This window comes from Myxocyprinus asiaticus, chromosome 19 (genome assembly GCF_019703515.2).
Source record: "Myxocyprinus asiaticus isolate MX2 ecotype Aquarium Trade chromosome 19, UBuf_Myxa_2, whole genome shotgun sequence".
NCBI classification, from domain to species: Eukaryota; Metazoa; Chordata; class Actinopteri; order Cypriniformes; family Catostomidae; genus Myxocyprinus; species Myxocyprinus asiaticus.
In genome coordinates this window covers 27397188-27418715 of record NC_059362.1, presented here as the reverse complement: position 1 = coordinate 27418715, position 21528 = coordinate 27397188, and the positions used below count along the sequence as shown (strand labels likewise).

At 42.1% G+C, this 21528-nt stretch overlaps 1 protein-coding gene across 2 annotated transcripts in view; it reads right to left on the bottom strand.

Annotated features, from left to right (window-relative positions):
• Positions 1-21528, bottom strand: part of kif26aa (kinesin family member 26Aa) — a 141480-nt gene that overhangs the window by 50847 nt on the left and 69105 nt on the right. For both annotated transcript variants that reach the window (XM_051645504.1, XM_051645505.1), the window contains one exon: positions 12042-12205. In XM_051645504.1, the coding sequence (XP_051501464.1) occupies positions 12042-12205 (164 nt within the window). The remainder of the gene's footprint in view (positions 1-12041; positions 12206-21528) is intronic.

The window sequence follows — 21528 nt, the reverse complement described above, 5'->3', positions numbered from 1 at the left end:
CAGGTTCCAATAGGATATTGTGGTTTTCAATTTAGGCTTCAAGAGTGGGAGGGTTAAACTAAAATCAATAAGTTTATGATCAGAGATGCCAACTTCAAGACCCTGCACACAAAAATTGTCAACACCTGAAGAACAGACTAGATCAAGTGTATGGGAATGAGAATGAGCAGGAAAATGTGTTGTTGTAATATGTCAAAATAATCAAGTGTAGCCATGAAATCCTTATCAAGAGTACAATCTATGTCAACATGAATGTTAAAGTCACCAAGCATAATTATGTTTTAGTATTGTGCACATGCGAGAGTGAGTTGTTCAGTGAGGTCAGAGAGAAAACTTGCATGATGTTTAGGGGGTCTATAAATCAGCAGTATCAGAAGTGGGACAGGACCAGCAATTTTAAATGACATATATTCAAAGCTCATAACATCATGGAAGTCAATACGAGATGGAAGCCCCTGCCCCTTTCATTCACAAATCTAAAGGTGCCCTTCACAAATGTAAAGGTGCCCCTTTAAGCGGAGGTGCCTTTAAGAGTGCAGAGGTGCCTTAAAGAGCATGGAGATTTAAGCGGATTAATGCTTATACATACTTTAAACATACAAGTACACACACACATTTGTGTGTGTACAGCACTGAAAGGCAGTCTTGGTGCTTGAAGCACCTGAGAATATTCTCGTCCTGTAAATATAATTTTAAGATTTTCTGTTATGAGCTACTTACTGCGAGGGATAATGAAAGAGTAATAGAGTGAGACGAAACAAGGTTGGAGAAATATGTAGCAAACAGAAAGACCGGGTTGACAGTTATTGTAGAGAAAATAGAAAGAATTCGAAATAGGGTACAATTTGCGTTAGATAAACAATTATCTAAATAAAATGATCTTAAACACAATATCACACAAATCAGGGTTTTAAACTGCATTTAGACATGTCCCAAATTATGGTTACAGGAATAAAATGTGCACACCACATATCAAATGAATGGAAAATAAAACAGCTCATTCTAACAGTTCGGGAAAGGAGGAAGCTGGGACCGACTTGACAAGCACGTAGACATTTAATAAACACTTTTCAGTGTGTAACAAAACAAAAACACGTACTGCATTTCAGCCAGCTACGTATGAACATAAAGAGACACACACAGACAGGCTTCATGCATCTCTCTCTTCTACTGCTGTCCCCTCTCCTTAAATACTCCCGCCGCCCCTCGCTGGAACGCGAGACTGGTGTGGCACACAGGTGGAAGTCATTCACCACTTATCTTCCCGGCCTCGCTCTGCCAGACACCACTTGGCCCCGCCCTGCTCGCTACATACCCCATCGCCAAACTCAGGTCGGGGAACTCCTGTGACCTAATCCCCCCCCCCCCCCCATTTCTAGGTAGGGAGCGTTGGTGCGTCAAGATGGTGTTCGGGTCTGACCCGCATATGCCTGGGAGTGGGAACAGGACGAGGGAGAGGACAGAGGGAGAACAGAGAGAGAGAGAGAGGAGAAAGCAGAGAAAGGAGAGAGACAGATGAGAGAGAGACGGGCTCGCCAGCCCCGGACACGCCGTCAAATGGCTCTCAGCTTGCTGTACTGCTTCCATCTGTGACGCCGGGCAATGGCACGGGACCCCTCAGCTGTCCCTTTCGGTTGCCGGTTGACGCAGTGCTCCAGCGCCACCGGATCGAGCACTCCCTCTGCGTCGCGACCCTCAGTCAGCGGCGAGGACTCCTTGACGCCGCATCCTTCCTCATTCCTGGGTTTCAGCACCAGTGTAACAATTCAAAGATGGCAAAGAAGGAAGCTGGGATTGGCTTGACAAACACGTAGACATTTAATAAACACTTTTCAGTGTGTAAACAAAACAAAGACACACACTGCTTTTCAGCAAGCTACATATGAACATAAAGAGTTACACACAGTAGTGATGGGAAGATCAGATCATTTTACTGACATGGATCTTTGAGTCTCGTTCAGCAAATGAACGAATCTTTATTCAAGTCATTTCGTTCATTTGAGCAGAATTAAATGAAAATGTTACATTTTCAATAGCCAAATCCCCCCCAACACGTCTACTTACACAAACTATAAACGGCAGTCACGTGACAAAAGAACGAACGACTCAGACCAGATGACTCGAGAGGTGAACTAATCATTTCTGTTTCCTGTGTGAGCAATGCATAGCGTATACGGCTGTCATGCGACAAAAGAACGAACGACTCGGACCAACAGAGTTGAAATGTGAACTAATAATTTCTGTTTCCTGTACAGCGCCTATGCGGTTTTCATGTAAGAAACGAATGGAGTTTGCACAATGTGCATGGGCGGCCAACACAAAATGAATGAATTACTCTCTGAGACTACTCGTTCTCTGAGTCACATAAATTATTTGTTCAAAATGAATGAATCGTTCATGAACGACCCATCACTAACACACAGACAGGCTTCATGCATTTCTCTCTCTCGTCTGCTGCTGTCTCCTCTCCTTAATTACACCCGCTGCCCCTCACTGGAATGCGAGACCGGTGTGGCACACAGGTGGAAGTCATTCACCACTTATCTTCCCGGCCTCGCTCTGCCCAGACACTGCTCGGCCCCGCCCTGCTCGCCACACTCATATAATATCTAGTATGACTTCTTGAATATAGGGTTCAGTACCTCACTGACCATTTTGTTTGTTGAAAAAGGAAAAAAGGACTTGGTTTGTATGCTTTATTTTATACACTATTTATAGAAATTGGCAATTACTTATTCAACGCCATCTCTCTGAAAACACACTGGGACACAGGGTCAGTGTTGATGTATCTGTGAGTGAGTAAGCCAGCGAGGTATGTCTAGATGGATAAAAAACAATTAACACAAATAATACAGTGTGATACTAGAAGTCTTTCAGCAGACAGTATGGATTTGGAGGCTAAGCAGCACATTTTCAAGAGATGATTACAGGTGCCACTGTCTGTGTGCTACCCATAATCAAGATAATAATGTGTGAAACAATCCATATGCAATAAAAAGATCATTGTGCAGTTATGAAGTTAAATTAGGCTAATTCAATACATAAATAAAAATACATAAATGAATAGCAATAAATTATATTATAAAAATAATAGTAAAATCAATAGTTTTCAGTTACCAATGCCATTGTAGAAATGCACTATGGAAAAATGTATTTACTCCATGAGCAAAAGTGTTTGATAAAAGGGGGGTTACCAAGACAAAATAAGTAACAGTCGGCTTGTCATGTGATCTCAATATGGTGGCCCCGCTCCATGTAAAATAAAACAGATTTTATTATATTAATCATGTAAATATTGATGATTTTAAACATATTTTTTAAAAGTATTATTAATTTGTTTAGTTTTTTTAATGAAGAAAAGTGCAACTTTAAAGGGTTAGTTCACCTAAAAAGGAAAAATCTCTCATCTTTTACTCACCCTCATGCCATCCCAGATGTGTATGACTTTCAATCTTCTGCTGAACACAGAAGGTCTTCTGCTGAACACAAATGAAGACCTTCATAAGAATATTTCAGCTGTAAGTCCGCAAAATGCAAGTGAATGAGTACAAAGAAAATTAAGCTCCAAAAGCACATAAACGCAGCATAAAGGTAATCCATTCGACTCCAGTGGTTAAATCCATATCTTCAGAATCGATATGTTAGGTGTGGGCGAGAAACAGTTATAGTTTTTTTTACTATCAATCTCCACTCGCACATTCTTCTTCTTTTGTTTTTGCCAATTCACAATCTTCGTGCAAATCGCAACCTACTGGGCAGGGAGGATAATTTATAATAAAAAAGGCACTTAAATATTTATCTGTTTCTCACACAAACCTACCATATTGCTTCTGAAGATATGGATTTAACCACTGGATTCTTATGGATTACTTTTAAGCTGCCTGTAAGTGCTTTTTGAAGCTTCAAAGTTTTGTTACCCATTCACTTGCATTGTGAGGGGACTTACAGAGCTGAAATACTCTTTTAAAAATATTTGTTTGTGTGCTGCAGAAGAAAGAAAACCATACGCATCTGGGATGGCATGACAGTGAGTAAATGATGAGAGAATTTTCATCTTTGGGTGAACTATCCTTTTAAGTCACATATTGCTTCACAGTTAAATTAAAACAGCTATACAATTATTTTCAAGCATATGTACCTCAATGTAATAGTCCTAAAATCCTTACTATTTTATCTATTTGAGTGACATGATAAAAATCAATAGGAAATATGAGCAACCCCTTTCCATTTAAATGTCTGTAAAGCATAATGCAAAGAGATAAACAAAACAGAAAAAATAGGAAGTGTGGACACCATTAGTAGACACTTCAGTCAGTTCATACTACAGAAGCCTTGGATTTATATTGCTATGCTGCAGTAAATCTCGTTACATTTTGAATTTTGCATTGAAGCGCAATGTGCCGCCAGATCCAATTTCCATATAAGCTTTTGCTTTTAAGAGTTTTTTTGCAAGGGTATAATTTATCTTTAACCGCTTTAAACTCTATATGGAGAAATGCCTAAAGCTGACATATTTCTACAAAGTGCATATAGCATCATGCAAAGAGAGAGGTTATTGTCGAACCTAAAAGCATTCGTTGAAAGCAGGAAACAGAACTAGTGCCTGTTCATCCACATCAGTTATCTGATGAATTCCAAACCTCAGCACTAGCTGCATTCATTATGAGCAATTTTATTCAGTCTAAACAGGTGCCGGCTCTGTTGGTCCCAGTTGGTCCCTGTTGATTATGCATTTCAGCACAGCAGTAAGCAGGACAATAATACAGTGCATGACTACAGCAGATAATACACATGCAGCATGCCGATGAAAGACTGAGACATGAAACATGAGAGAGCACCTCGGCCACAGAGCAACATCAAAGCTGAGGTGAGACAGTCCCATCTACAGGAATAAAGAACCCACTCTGCTTTTATCTGTAAATCTTTAAAGGAAAGATTACCGCTTGTCTTCAGTTGTAAAAATCCACTTGCTCTGGGTACTTGCTTTTTGCACACCTATGCAGAATTCTGCATCATGCTAGGCCAATAGTCTACCTACATGACACATAAGACATAGCAAACATATATATAGCAGGTATATATGTCACATATCACTGATCTGCTATATCTAGCCCTGACCCTAAAGGTTACATGGATTTTGATTGCAGGAGATAAGTGTTAATAACCTTCCTCCACAAGTCTGATTTCAAATAGACAGTATGGCTGAGTGCTCATTTCTCCACTTAAAGGGATAGTTCACCCAAAAATGAAATTTCTCTCATCATTTACTCACCCTCACGCCATCCCAGATGTGTATGACTTTCTTTCTTCTGCTGAACACAAACAAAGATTTTTAGAAAAATATCTCAGGTCTGTTGGTCCTCACAATGCAAGTGAAAGGGTACCAAAATTTGGAAGCTCCAAAAAGCACATTATGGCAGCATAAAAATAATCCATAATACTCCAATGGTTAAATCCAGATCAATATTTAAGTCCTTTTTTACTATAAATTCTCCTCCCTGCCCAGTAGGTGGTGAAATGCACAAAGAATGCGAATTGACAAAAACAAAAAAAGAAGAATGTGAAAGTGGCGATTCATTGAACAAAACACTAAAATATTGATCTGTTTCTCATCCACACTTATCAAACAGCTTCTGAAGATATGGAGTTAACCACTGGAGTCTTGTGAATTACTTTTACGCTGCCTTTACATGCTTTTTTGAGCTTCAGAATTTTGGTACCCATTCACTTGCATTGTATGGATCTACAGAGCTGAGATATTCTTCTAAAGGGTTTGTACTGCGATACAATTTGACTGTTTGCTTCACTTGCCCACCCCAGTACCCCCCTAGATCCGGCCCTGGTGGGCACTGTTGCTGGTTTGAAAACCATGCAGACACAAGGCTTTGACCACCCAAAAGTGGTGCATTAGAATTACGGGAATCTTTAGGAGTATAGTCACGCAATCTTACTGATTGGTTTGATATTGATCGCATCTGCATAAGTGCTTAAAAAATTTACAAAAACAGTAGATTTATAATAGTAGGTTTATATTTCTTTTCCCCAACTAGTCTTTCTCATTTGTCATGTCTGTTCAATTGCCACATTTGCAGTTTTATTATGTGTACAGTCCCATTCCTTTTTATGTAAATACAAATTGTAAGCCACTTTTCTGCCTCTCTTTCTTTCACAAGAGTGCAACCATGGCAACTCTGTGCAAGGTGTGGGTTCCAGGTGGACGTCAAGGCCAGGGAGAGGACACAAACGCTATGCCTGACATTTGAGCTGCTCTGACTCCTATAATTGAGGAAAGTATAAAAACATTTTGTAATGAATATGCATATCTTGCCACAGGCAGTCTAAGCAATAATCAGAATGTCTATTTGTCAGTCGTTCCTCATTTACATAATGGCACATGCTCTCATTCTGACGAATTCTGAATGAGTGAGCATATCTGTTTGAGGTGGTGAGATATCATTGCACTGAACAGAACATGACCCACCTTATTTATCAACCACTGTGTGCATCAAAAAGACAGACGTGCTATTGCTGACAGTGCATACTAATACACTGGATTCAAGTCAGCTCAAAGGGACAAGGATTAGTGATAATACCTAATGATGCACACAAAAGCACAGGTCATACGGTGATCAGTGTCTAAAATCAATCGCATGACTTACCCACTGCCCCTTTATTACTTCTTTTTATGGGAATTTAATGGCCAAGGCAAATACCCTCGGGGTTATGTCTGTCAGCCATTTACAGGGGGTGGTACTAAAGGTGGGGAGCTGGAGATGGGAGCGCTGTTGTCAATAGGCTAATTGTATGCACTGTCACATCGCAATTAGTGTCTCGCACCTCTAAGCATCTCATTCTATTCCCAGACATTCAGCCATGCACACAAATTCCTGCCTGCCCTTATAATATGAGCGACTGTCACTTGTTCTTTTGTCTTTATTTTTGTTGTTGTTGTTGACCAAAATAATGATGACAAATAAGGAGACTAAATTTTGTCTTACTGGTTTGGGTCTTTTTTTATTCACCAGTGCAACCTGCCTCAGTTTTTAAAGAAAGAAATAGATTAAATACTTTAAAAGTCAATGGAGGCTTTGAAAGTTCATTTATGTATATTCATATCTTTAGGAAATATCATTGAGGGAATCACAGCTTTTAATTTTTCCGGTTAGTTCTAATTTCAAAGAACACAAAAACAGGCTCGAATTAAGTTTAAGCCTTACCAAAGATAATAGCGTAAGCAGCAAATCCTCTTTGCATTATTATGTAATACTTTTTAGGAACAGTCAAGATCATCACATTGTATCTTCTGATAACACATTCCGATAACAGTTTATTATATGTTTGCATTGTTTAACATTAGTAAATGCATTCGGTATGATGAACTAACAATGAACAATATTTTTTACAGCATTAATTCATCTTTATTATGAAATCAGGGACTGAAAACTTTCCAAGGAATGAAAACCAAAACTGAAACAAACGAAATTCTTTACAGAACGTAACCTAAAACAGGAATGAAGTCCCTTTCAATTGTTCAACTATATATACAGTTGTGCTCAAAAGTTTGCATACCCTGGCAGAAATTGTGGCACTGATTTTGAAAGTATGACTGATCATGCAAAAAAACTGTCTTTTAGTTAAGGATAGTGATCATATGAAGCCATTTATTATCACATAGTTGTTTGGCTCCTTTTTAAATCATAATGATAACAGAAATCACCCAAATGGCCCTGATCAAAAGTTTACATACCCTTGAATGTTTGGCCTTGTTACAGACACACAAGGTGACACACACAGGTTTAAATGGCAATTAAAGGTTAATTTCCCACACCTGTGGATTTTTAAATTGCAATTAGTGCCTGTGTATAAATAGTCAATGAGTTTGTTAGCTCTCACGTGGATGCACTGAGCAGGCTAGATACTGAGCCATGGGGAGCAGAAAAGAACTGTCAAAAGACCTGCGTAACAAGGTAATGGAACTTTATAAAGATGGAAAAGGATATAAAAAGATATCCAAAGCCTTGAAAATGCCAGTCAGTACTGTTCAATCACTTATTAAGAAGGAAAATTTGGAGATCTCTTGATACCAAGCCAAGGTCAGGTAGACCAAGAAAGATTTCAGCCACAACTGCCAGAAATATTGTTCAAGATACAAAGAAAAACCCACAGGTAACCTCAGGAGAAATACAGGCTGCTCTGGAAAAAGACGGTGTGGTTGTTTCAAGGAGCATAATACGACGATACTTGAACAAAAATGAGCTGCATGGTCGAGTTGCTAGAAAGAAGCCTTTACTGCGCCAATGCCACAAAAAAAGCCCGGTTACAATATGCCCGACAACACCTTGACACGCCTCACAGCTTCTGGCACACTGTAATTTGGATTGATGAGACCAAAATAGAGCTTTATGGTCACAACCATAAGCGCTATGTTTGTAGAGGGGTCAACAAGGCCTATAATGAAAAGAATACCATCCCCACTGTGAAGCATGGTGGTGGCTCATTGATGGTTTTGGGGGTAAGCTCTAAAGGCACGGGGAATCTTGTGAAAATTTATGGCAAGATGAATGCAGCATGTTATCAGAAAATACTGGCAGACAATTTGCATTCTTCTGCATGAAAGCTGCGCATGGGACGCTCTTGGACTTTCCAGCATGACAATGACCCTAAGCACAAGGCCAAGTTGACCCTCCAGTGGTTACAGCAGAAAAAGGTGAAGGTTCTGGAGTGGCCATCACAGTCTCCTGACCTTAATATCATCGAGCCACTCTGGGGAGATCTCAAATGTGCAGTTCATGCAAGATGACCAAAGACTTTGCATGACCTGGAGGCATTTTGCCAAGACGAATGGGCAGCTATACCACCTACAAGAATTTGGGGCCTCATAGACAACTATTACAAAAGACTGCACGCTGTCATTGATACTAAAGGGGGCAATACACAGTATTAAGAACTAAGGGTATGCAGACTTTTGAACAGGGGTCATTTCATTTTTTTCTTTGTTGCCATGTTTTGTTTTATGATTGTGCCATTCTGTTATAACCTACAGTTGAATATGAATCCCATAAGAAATAAAAGAAATGTGTTTTGCCTGCTCACACGTTTTCTTTAAAAATGGTACATATATTACCAATTCTCCAAGGGTATGCAAACTTTTGAGCACAACTGTAATTACTACATGTACATGCACAGTTTATCCACATACAAGATTATTGAGGTAAAAAGTAAATTTCTCAGTTGTTTCCAAGTTTTCACTGAATTATTGTTAGATATAATGCATTTCAGCATTTATACAGATTTTATACTGCTGGGTTCTGACAGCAGATTTGTAATGAAAACAAATAATTACAATAAAATAATTAAATACTTATTAAATAAATATTATGTTCAAAAAATAATAATTCGGCCCACATAAGATGACGTTTAGTCCAAACACGACCAAGCAATGTGTGCATGCAAGCAGGAGAGAGAGATTTTGTCTATTAATTGATTTTAGATGGCCAGATGTATTTTTTTAGGCAGCACAATGAGTTGCACAATGAGCTAGTAGCTAACAGCTAGCGGTCGTGTTATTGTTTATGGTCAGTAATTTTTGTGTCGCGTTTAAGATGATGTCACGGCAGTAGAGGCGGCGCAACTATGACGATCAGCCTATAATCCCACCCTCGCTGAGAAGCTCCTCGCTTTAGAAGCTCCGAGCAGCTCTTTGTCTGCTTTGGTGGACAGCGGAAGGAAGCACTATCTCCAAACAGAGGATCGCCCACTGGGTCATTGACGCCATCATGATGGCATATCACGCTCAGGACGTGCCGCCGCCCGTGGGGTTACGAGCCCACTCTACTAGGAGTGTAGCGGCCTCCTGGGCCCTGACCAGTGGCGCCTCTTTGGCAGACATCTGCAGAGCAGTGGGCTGGGCAACACCCAACACCTTTGTGAGGTTCTACAATCTCCGGGTTGAGCCGGTTTCGTCCCGTGTATTGTCAGGTACGAGCAGGTAAGTTCTGGGACAGCTGGCCGGGTGTACCACTTGTGCATAGTGCCTTTCCCCTCCCTTGAGGTGAAGACATGCGCTTTTGACCTCCAGTCGTGTTCACAAGCTGTGATCCCTGGATAACTTTCCTCCTTAGCCCTGTGGCAGACGAGTTTGCGGAGAAACTCGCTGCCAGCCCAGTATGTGTGCTAATTAGGCCCTGTACTGGGGTAGGTGCTCCACATGTGCTGGTTTCCCGTAGGTGAACCCATGTGATATCTTCTGCTAAATCGTTTCCCTGTCGGTAAACTGCATCTTCCTTGGGCAGAGGCCCCTCTGCCCCCGGTCACCATGTTTGTAGAAACTCCTCCCCCCTTGGGTAGGACCTACCATGCGGCTTCTCCACATGACATACTTCCGACAAGACTCGGTAAGACCCTGTGACGTATTTCCATTCAAAAACCCTCAAAAACACCCGCAGGGTGTGGTCTCCGCGGTGTCTTCTCCTTGGGAGTGACATCCCCCCCCCCGATGTAGACATTTATGGCCCCCAGTCGGTTAACAAATTCCACTCTTTTTGGGGAGAAAAAAGAGGAAAAGATGCCTCGGCTGGGCTAGCCTGTTCCTATTTGTTGGGCAGTCGACTTATTCCCAAAGGACCGTTCAACACTCATAAGAGCATTGGGGGAGGTTACGTGACGGCCTGGTGCGCTGGCTACGAGGCACACAGCGGTCTGCCCGTCTCGCACCGCCAGTCCACGTAACACAGTTTAGCTAGTTGTGGCATTTTGTATAGGGACCCCTAGTGTCACTACATCGACACAACGTCGAGTGAGTGACAGATAGGGAATTTCCTGGTTACTTTCGTAACCTCCATTCTCTGATGGAGGGAACGAGACGTTGTGTCCCTCTTGCCACAGCACTGAACTACCTGCTGAAATGGCCGGGACCTTGTCTCGGCTCCTCAGCACAAAACTTGAATGAGTGGTTGTATACCAGCTCCTTTTATACCTGTATGTCCGGGGGAGTGGCATGCAAATTCCACTTACCAATTCCCATTGGCCTTTTTTTCAAAAAGCAGAGGTGTTTGGGGCTCCCAAAAGTGACCCCTAGTGTCACTACATCGACACAATGTCTCGTTCCCTCCATCAGGGAATGGAGGTTACGAAAGTAACCAGGATGTTTTTAGTCCCTGATGAAAATAAATTTGTCATTGTCATTGCAGTTCATAATGCATTAACTATTGTTAATATACATATAACAAAAAAACAACATTTTAAAATGTATTATTATATGTTGAAATTAACATTTACCAAGATAAATGTAATAAATGCTGCAAAAGTATAGTTCATTGCTAGTTCACGTTAACTAATGAAGCAAACTAATGTTGACGAATACAAACTTATTGTAAAGTGTTACCCAAAATCTCTTTTGGTGCAATGTTGTTCTATATTTTTATTAGCAGAGAGATTTATATTGTGTTGAATAAAATAACCACAAATAAATACAATGAGATAAAAAATTATAAATACAATGAGATAATTTTTTTATGAATTGTGGAAATATAAGCTGGCCTTTGCTGACACACAGGTTTTACTCTAAAAACTAATAGCATGTCCTTTAAATGTTATACTAAATCATCGCTTTTTAGAAGCAATTTTTACAGATAATTTTAGTGCATTAAGATTAAGACACACTATTATCCCTGAGGATACATGCCCAATCCAGCTGTGCGCAGACGTCTGCCATTTGTATTTGCACTCTCTCAGACTGCTAAACCTGAGCATTGATCGATGACATTTCAACACATTAGGCTGGACTGCCTTCAACATCCCTGCAGTCTCCACAGGCACTGAGAAAGCATTGCAGTGATGTGACTGCCTGAGGCAATTGTGGATTCTGGGTTCGTGGGTGTAAGGAGGCTGAGGAGGCACTAAGGGACTACGACATGGGATCTGGAGCCACACACCAATATCAAGAGGCAATTGATGGCTATGCACTATGCATGTTGTTCTGAGGCCTTGTGTGGCTGTACACTTAGGACAAAACATGTCTCCACACAGAGATCTAGGCTTACCTGAGGAAGAATGAGACTGCTGAGCTGGTTTGGGGCACAGGCAGGATAGCTGGCTGGTCTTGGTTTGATGGTTTGTGTTCTGATGAAGATTCTGAGTGTACAGCACTAGCTTGGCTGGATCTGGAGGCTTCTGATACCAAGCTGTCCTTTTCTAAGGTGTGGCCCTGTTGGGAGATGAATGACTATTAAAAGAACATTAAGAAAGGAGGAGGATAAGAGATTACAAATGCTTACCAATTTAAATGTTGCCCCAAAGCAAATAAGTTTCACTTATGGAGATGGTGATCAATTAAACTGGAACCATGATAAGTGAGGTTTCTTGGAAAGTGCATGAGATGGGTAGGAAGCTACGTACATCTTCCATAAATCAGACTAGTGAAAAAGCAATACCAGCAGTGAGCCACCTTTTTGTAGACAGTGACCAACTGAATGAGTAACTTAATAACTCTATTCACATCCAGAGAACGTTCCAGTTTTATTGTATCCACCCTTTGACAAGTTGTGTTAGTTTCAAAAAGGAGACGCATTCTTGAATCTATAGGAGCCCCAGATGATTAATCCCCCACAATTCTAGTTCGATGTGTGCTGTCAGTCTTATAGTGTGATGAAATGGTGGCTTTTCCAGTGATGACAAAAAATTTTCACTTGTAATCCGTTCATCGTTTCACTGTTTTTTCCTGTCGATTAAATGTGTCATTGCTCTAGTGGTTTATGCTGCATAAGCTCTGTGGTCGTGACATGCTTATGTCTGGAGAAGAGTAGGTTGCTGAAGAATGTGTCATACAGCTTTTTTCCCTGTGCTCTGTCTTTGGCTAACAGGATTACAAACACACATAATACCACAAGCACAGGCTGCTGTAAAATAATGAAATCCTGTGGAACACTTAGTAAATGCTTACTGGTGTCAAAAAAAACATTGGTACTCATGCAGCAGTAATATGAATGCAGCCAAGCAGCCCATGAGCCCAAACGTGGGGCCATATCTCAGTGGTGCTAACAAATATAATCTGTGACATAATGATAGTATACAGTATTTGATATGTTTACAGCATTGGGCCCTATTTTAAAAAATTTGCAAAGTCAGTGGGCTGTAAATGGCATGGCCATGAAGTTTTGGTATTTTCGTGCATGCATGAGCTAATTCTAGGCGCGAGGTTTGGCGGTATCGGACGCACAAGGCGCTAATGGTCTTGGTCAAGAGCAATTTAATTCGGAGGTTCTTCTCTGGCACCATCTGCGTCATATTATATAGTCCATTCCCTCAAGCACCAGTGATATAATCAAAGATAGCACGTTCATAAGAAGTTGGTGTAAATGAACTGTATGCAATGAATTGGAAGAATAGAAATATGGACTTACATTATTTTGTGCATTAACTGTGTATAATGTGGCACGCTCCTTTTATATGCATGTAATATGTGGTTCAGGATATGGATGTAGTCTCCATTAATAATAATTTTCATCTATTCATCAATTAAATTAATTTATTGAAACATGGAAAAATTAAACCAAAAATATTTCTAAATTCAAATTACACTTTAAACTAAATTAATATATAATCAAAATAACGAATTGGTCAAAAAAATCATACCAAATCCAAACATTTTACCCTCTCCAACATCTTCCACCAGCCCCTTTTGCAGTGACAACAGGTGTAAAAATATCAATACATATTAGATCATAAATACAATTGTAAATATAAATACAATAATAATAACTGAAAAACAAACCATGACCTATAGATAGTTGTAACGAGGACGAGGGTGGGGCCGGGCCGTGAGTGCGCACGGCCGGTCCCCAATCGGGCTAATCAGCCGAGGAGAGGGATGGAGCCAAGCCGGATGCGGCAGTTCGGGAGAGAGAGAGCCACACGCAGCTGCCGTATGTGTTTATATTTGTGTCTGTTTAAGTTTCCATTAAATATTATTTTGATGGTTTGTCCGGTTCCCGCCTCCTCCTTGCCCATTTTAAACCCTATTACATTGGTGCTGAATCCCGGGAAGGAGGAGGGATGCGCTGTCGTGGAGCCCTTGCCACTGCTGTCCACCCAAAGGAGCAGCCGCGGGCATCAGCCATGGGACAGAGGAGTCGCTGCCGGCTGCCTGGACACAGAGGAATGGCCGCCGTCCACAAGGGGAGGAGGGGCTCGCTGCCGGCCGCCTGGAGCAGTGGAGCCGCTGCCAGGCGCAGAGGGGCTCACTACTAGTTGCCAGAATGCAGAGGGGCGTTCCATCCGCCAGGGGTCAGAGGACTCACTCCGGTCCGCCCGGGGAGGAGTGGCTGTCGTCCGCCAGAGGGTGGAGGAGTGGTCGAGGACCAGGCGACGGCGTGTCTGGGAATCGGCGAGTAATTTTTTTTCTCTCTCTTTCTCTCCTCTCTCACTGTCGCTCTGTCTCGCTCTTTCCCCGTAGACGGGAAGTGAGTTGTAATGTGTTCCGTGTTCATCAGTGGTGTAGTATATTGTGGGCATACTGTGAATTTTTTCAAACTCCCCCACTTCCCACGTACCCAGTCTCTAATTTGTAAAAGATCATTAAAAAGACAAAAATGGTAACTCAATGTTAAATATCTGTTTAAATTAATAAGTTTCATTAATGTTCTTTTTATTACTAGTAAAATGGGTAATACTTTATAAATACTTTTAATAAATAAGATACATGCATAATACATTACAAACTGTTAAGCTTTGTATAGCTACTTTGTAATATAAGTGTAATCATGTTCATGAGTTACCTTATATAAAAATATACATATGAATTATGTTTATGGTTTTCCAACTTAGAAATATAAACTGAAATATGAGAAAAAAGGCACCACTGACAGCAGTAAAAGTCAGAAAAAAATTACATTTGATAAAAATACATTTGATATAATATCAGTTAATTTGATATGAACTGGTCCAGCACCTGGAAACAGCATTTAAAACTAGTATGGGTGCAGCGATACACAGTATTTTCACAAAGTTTAATTGCATAAGTTGTATTTAAATTCATAAATATATTTACATTTAGCAGGCTAGCAGCAAAGTAAATATACAGCGCAAATTATGGTGATTTCTGCACTGCTAGCGCACCAGCATTTCACCGTAGACGCTAGAAATGTTCAGCCCCTTTTTGAAACAGAAAATATGATTGGTAAGCAAATATCCAATCGTGTCTGAAACGAACATTCTGATTGGCTGGTCAGCTGAGTCAGAGTGTCTATCTTGTCCATGCCTTCAGTTGCACTCCGCCTCCCCCTGCTCTGTGCACATTTAGAGAGGATATCTGTACACTTAAACACACACATACACACACACGCAATTCACTCAACTGTGCTGTAGCATCACCAAAGTATATTGAAAAGTTACAGGCCAAAAGCCTACTTGTTGCTCTGGTGGCCATACTGGTATCATCACTCAGTTTAGGTGAGTATACGCAAAATCCTTAGACGTATAGGTGGGCATACGGCATATGCCTCCGTATGCCCGAGTCTACACTACTGATGTTCATGTCATGCTGTTTAAGTTTGTCAGTAAACTGACAACATAAACAAATTCTGCTCTCATCATTCAACAAAATGTATACTTTGACATTAATTTTCATAACATTAAAAAAATATATATTTTCAAATGTTGTGTGTACACCAGAATTAGAACATACCTTCAAATGTGATGGAATTTGTGTAGTATATTTAGTCTAAAATATAGCTAAGGTTTGTTCCCATCTATAGCAAATTATCTCTATTCTCTGTCAACTGTTTGAATACATGTCAGCCCCTTTTATAGGTACCATTTTTAAATGTGGTGATGTTATCCAACTGGTTGAGGATCTGGACAGGTAACATGAAGGTAGTATTCTGTGACCCTAAAAACTAGGAAACTACTCTCTTAAACAAGGCACTCCAGAAACTGACCTTAAATTTCAAGTTTAATAAGCTGCTTCAGATAAAATGCACCTGCTGTCTGTTATGTAAGAGCATATAGGGAGTGTGACATGTCACAGATTTTATCTTCTAAGTGCCTATGAAGGTATGGGGTAAACATATACCACGACGTCAAAATTTTTTTGCCTCCTCAGTATTGATGTTTCAGTGTTGAGATTTACTATCTAAAAATAGTAACTCTACTATCTTTAACAACATTTTTCAGTAGCGTAACAGTAGGTCAGCCATTTTAAAACAAAAGTAGTTTTTCCACGTGCTACTACGAGCTGCTTCTTCCAACGGGTAGTGTGGAGTGTGACAAAATGCTACACTGCTATTTTTTTTTTTTTGCCAATATTGTATTGTGCACGCATCAGTAATCAAATACACAAGCTCTCATTAATTTCGCTCTCTTTGAAATTAAGCATTGGGAAGTTCAATTAATTTTAGTGGATTGGTTTCTTTGAAGGGTTCATGTAAATATACCGGTTAAAAATTGATTCACCAATTTATTTGAGTCCATCTATGTATGTAGATTCTCACTGTGCCAGATAAATACTGCCAGTGCTCTGATAAATAAATAAATAAAATAAAATCACCCCTCCCCCATTATACACACATACACACACTCTTAACATATGAATTCATGTACATACAAGAATTAATAAAACAGAGGAAATGAGAAGGCATGAGGTACAAGAGAGTCTGGGAAAATTGGAATAGCTGTGATCTGCTGACAGCTTGATGTAGAGATAACGAGCATAGGAGAATCTCACACGTGCAGGATCTTCAGCTCCAGAGAGAATCATCTCAAACACCCACCATGGCAGTGTGTGCTAATCTTCACTCCAGTGGTAATTACATCCTCATGTCAGGGTTCACAATTAGAGCACAGCAGAGAGATAGACATTTTGATTACAGAATGGACAGGCTGTTTTCACTATTACTTAAACCTCATGTTCTGTTTAAATTGACTACTGTCTTTAGGTTTAAAGTCCCAGAGAACCCAATGATTTATGTGTAAAGAAGTTTTGAAGATTTGAACTGATCAGGGTTGCTGCAGAGTTTCTAAAATCAAATTTAAGATTTTTTAAGACCTTTTTTAAGATCTGAACAAATAAAATGAATACTGTATCCCCATACAAAAACAAACCCACACAATCTTCAAATAAATCATGCATCACAGACTTACTTAAACAGGCCGGGGCACAAATTCAACACGGCCTTAACATTGCTTATCAGTAAAACAGGGTAGGCTATATGCAAGTTTAAAATACTTAAGACATGTTTTCCACATATATCACATTAAAATTGGTTTATATACCATTATATAAATAAATACAAATAAGAGATCGACCAATATTGGATTTTGCTGAAATGATAATGTGTTGAAAAAAAGGCAATTAATCTGCCAATTTTTTTTTTTAATTGGTAGCCTATATTAAATGTTCTTAGTCTTTCCTTCCTGTGATGGGGAGGGCCAGACAGAGGATATATATATATATATATATATATATATATATATATATATATATATATATATAAAAATTATTCATAGAGCTGAACTTTTAACTTTAAAGGCTGAAATACACTGGGGACTGAAATGTTTGCGCTTCACTGTTTTTAGCTGCTCATTCAAACAGATAAGGGAAATAAAATGTATACACCTACAATAATCTACAACGTATTACAATATAAACAATTAAAAGTAAACATTGTCATATTTCATCAACACTATACCATCATCATCAACAGATGATAAGTGATCGCTTGTCATAAAATTCCAAAATGGCCTAATGATTGCGAATTGCTCTGCAACAACTGGAAACACTTACAGGCCCCCCGCGTGCTTGGAGAAAATACAACTATCACGTTTTTACTTTGAAGGATGCAGCGCATGCATTTATTTAATTAAATTGTATTCTTTTGAAGTTTGATTAACACATTAGTTCATATCAGGATTCCTGTCTTTCAGCCTCCAAATTTAAAACATCTTTAAATAATAATTAAGACTATTGTTGTATCATTTAAGATATTTAAGACTTTTTATGAAAGTGAATGGTGACTGAGGCTGAAATACTTCCTAAAATTTCCGTAAATGATAGCCAATTACACCGACATCACTCAGTCATAATTCGGAGAGACAATATACAATAACTAAAGTGCTTAGGGTGTTCATTGCCATTGATATGTTGTCCTACTTCAATGATGAAGATTTGGAATTTCAGCGTATGATTAAAACACTCGAGCCACATTACAACATTACTTTTTTGTATCCATTTTAATAGCAAGATTATTCCTTCTATATTGATGTACAGCTTCCGAATGTTGAATATTGAGTAGAGTTTGAAATGCACTTTATGACGCATGTAGCATAATAATGAAGGTATTAAGTTAAAATGTTTATTCAGTAATTACAGAAAAAGCCATGGTTTTACTATTGTAGTAACCATGACTGCTATAACCATGGCTTTATTGGCAGAAACCTTTGTTTTGATACAATGAACCATGGTTTTACTACATTAATACTGTAATAGCCATATTACCATTGTTTTACAAAAGTAATATTGAAGTAACCATGACTGTATGAACCATGGTTAATTTTGTGGCTATGCTTTTTATTAAAAAAAATTTTTACACCATGGTATGGTTATTGTAGTAAAACCATGGTGATACTTTGTAAGAGCAAACCTGTTGAAGAGTTTGTTACAAAATGTTACAAAATTGAGTATTCTTACCTTGGATTTGGCAGTAGTCATTTTTTCTGAGCATACCTAGTACCAATCTGTACCGAAACCATGACCCTAAAACAATGATACAAACCGAACCGTGAGGAGCGTGTGGTCCAAGAACCACGTCTGGGTGGGCCAGTAGTGTGCTACCAGGATGACCTGCTCCTCGTCCTCCCTGACCTTGTACAAGGTCTGTGCAAGCAGGCTCACTGGGGGAAACGCATATTTGCGCAGGCCAGGGGGCCAGCTGTGTGCCAGCGCGTCTATGCCGAGGGGGGCCTCGGTCAGGGCATACCAGAGTGGGCAGTGGGAGGATTCTTGGAAGGCGAAAAGGTGCACCTGTGCCTGTCCGAATCGACTCCAAATCAGCTGGACCACCTGAGGGTGGAGTCTCCACACTCCCCTGAGGGTAACCTGCCGTGACAGCGCGTCCGCTGTAGTGTTGAGGTTGCCCGGGATGTGAGTGGCTCGCAGCGACATGAAGTTCTGCTGACTCCAGAGGATGAGACAGTGGGCGAGTTGTGACATACAACGAGAGCGCAGACCGCCTTGGCGGTTGACATATGCTACCGTTGCCATGTTGTCTGTCCAAACTAACACGTGCTTGCCCTGGATCAATGGCTGAAACCTCCGCAGGGCGAGCAGAATTGCCAACAACTCGAGGCAGTTGATGTGCCAATGCAGTTGCGGGCCCGTCCACAAGCTGGCAGCTGTGTGCCCGTTGCAAACAGCACCCAGCCCGTTTTGGAGGTGACTGTCGTAACCACGACGCGCCTGGAGACCAGTTCTAGGGGAACACCTGCCCGTAGAAACAAGAGGTCGGTCCAAGGGCTGAAAAGACGGTGACAGACTGGCGTGATGACCACACGATGTGTCCCGTGGTGCCATGCCCATCTCGGGACTCGAGTCTGAAGCCAGTGCTGAAGCGGTCTAATATGCATCAACCCGAGCGGGGTGGCCACCGCTGAGGATGCCATATGCCCCAGGAGCCTCTGAAAGAGTTTCAGTGGAACCGCTGTTTTCTGTTTGAATGCCTTCAAACAGGCCAGCACTGACTGTGCGCACTCGTTCGTGAGGCGCGCTGTCAAAGAGACTGAGTCCAACTCCAAACCAAGGAAAGAGATGCTCTGAACTGGGAGGAGCTTGCTCTTTTCCCAGTTGACCCGAAGCCCTAGTCGGCTGAGGTGTGAGATCACCAAGTCCCTGTGTGCACACAACATGTCCCGAGAGTGAGCTAGGGTTAGCCAATCGTCGAGATAAACCTGCCAAATAGAGTGGTGGACGGTGGTCATGATGACGGCCGTGCACACCGGATACATGACCCAGGGAACAAGGAAACCACTCTTGCTGAACTCTTGAGTACTGCAGCCATTTGGGCATGCAGCGCAATTAAATGCAAAGGTAACAAAAAGATTCTCCTCCTGACCTTCGACCGGGGGATGGAGAGGTCTGATTACCAGCTGGGTTTCATCGTCCCTGGGTCGCCCGTCTCAAGGGCGCTTTGAAGCCTTTCACGGGTTCTTGGCGGCCGCGAGACGGGTGACGTCTGCTTCCTGCGGTGGGCTCCACGCCGGGGCCTGGCCGAAGGGGCAGGCTGCGGCAGAGCCGGTGCAGTCACCGCAGGGGGACACCCTTGGCGACGAGCAGACGGGGTGTGGGATCTTGAGCTGTGCCGGGGCAGGATATGCCGGATAGCCTCCGTCTGCTGCTCCACCGTCGAGAACTGCTGGGCAAAGTCCTTGACGGTGCCGCCGAATAGGCCAGCCTGGGAGATGGGGGCAGCAAGGAACCATGTCCTGTCAGCCTCACCCATCTCGATCAGGTTGAGCCAAAGGTGGCGCTCCTGGACCACTAATGTGGACATCGTCCGCCCGAGAGACCGCGCTGTGACCTCCATCGCTCGGAGAGCGAGGTCGGTCGCCAAGCGCAGTTCCTGCATCAATCCCGGGGCAGAACTACCCTCGTGCAGTTCCTTTAGCACCTTGGCAGACTTGCAGGTGAGCCATGGCCGTCAGAGATGACGTAAACCTACAGGCCTTGGACGGGAGCTTTGGGCACCCGCACCAGGTGGCGGCGCTCTGCGGGCATAGGTGCACCGCGAGCGCCTTTATCCACCGGGGAATTGCTGAATAGCCCTTGGCCGACCCACCATCGAGGGTAGTGAGGGCGGGGAAGCTGAAAAGATCGGGACCGGGCAGTAAAAAGTGCCTCCCACGACCTTGTCAGCTCTTCATGCACTTCCGGGAAGAAAGGAACGGGGGCGGGGCATGGCTTTGAGCGGCACCGTGAGCCCAGGAACCAATCATCGAGCCGCGAGGGTTCAGGGAAGAGCGGAGGGTTCCACTCTAGCCGACGCTCGCGGCTGCCCGGGAAAGCATGTCATCATCTCCGCATCAGCCTGTGACTGGGCAATCGTCCCTGAAGGGAGGAGCCCAGCTGAGGCTTCCACGTCTGACTGGACGTGCCCGCTCTCTGATGCTGCGCTCGAGAGCTCATCACTTTCGCGGGCTCCGAATAAGAGGTCGAACTCGCCGTGAGACGAGCCGGCGAACTCATCCAGAAGCCCGATCGGGGCAGACGAGCATGCTGGGGAATGGGAGGTCCGCGGGGGGATACCCGGCGGAGGCGGTCCCCAAATCGCCCCCCTGTGCTAGCCGCGCTGGCCTCATACCCGTGGGTAAAAGGACCGAGGCGGGGAGCCTCTGGGGTGGCTTGCTTTCTTACGAAGGCGAGCCGTGACTGCATCGTTGCCATGGACATGTCCTCACAATGAGAACATGACCATCCACGAATGCTGTCTCCGCATGAGCAGTGCCCAGACACGAAAGACAGTGATCGTGATCGTCAGAAGG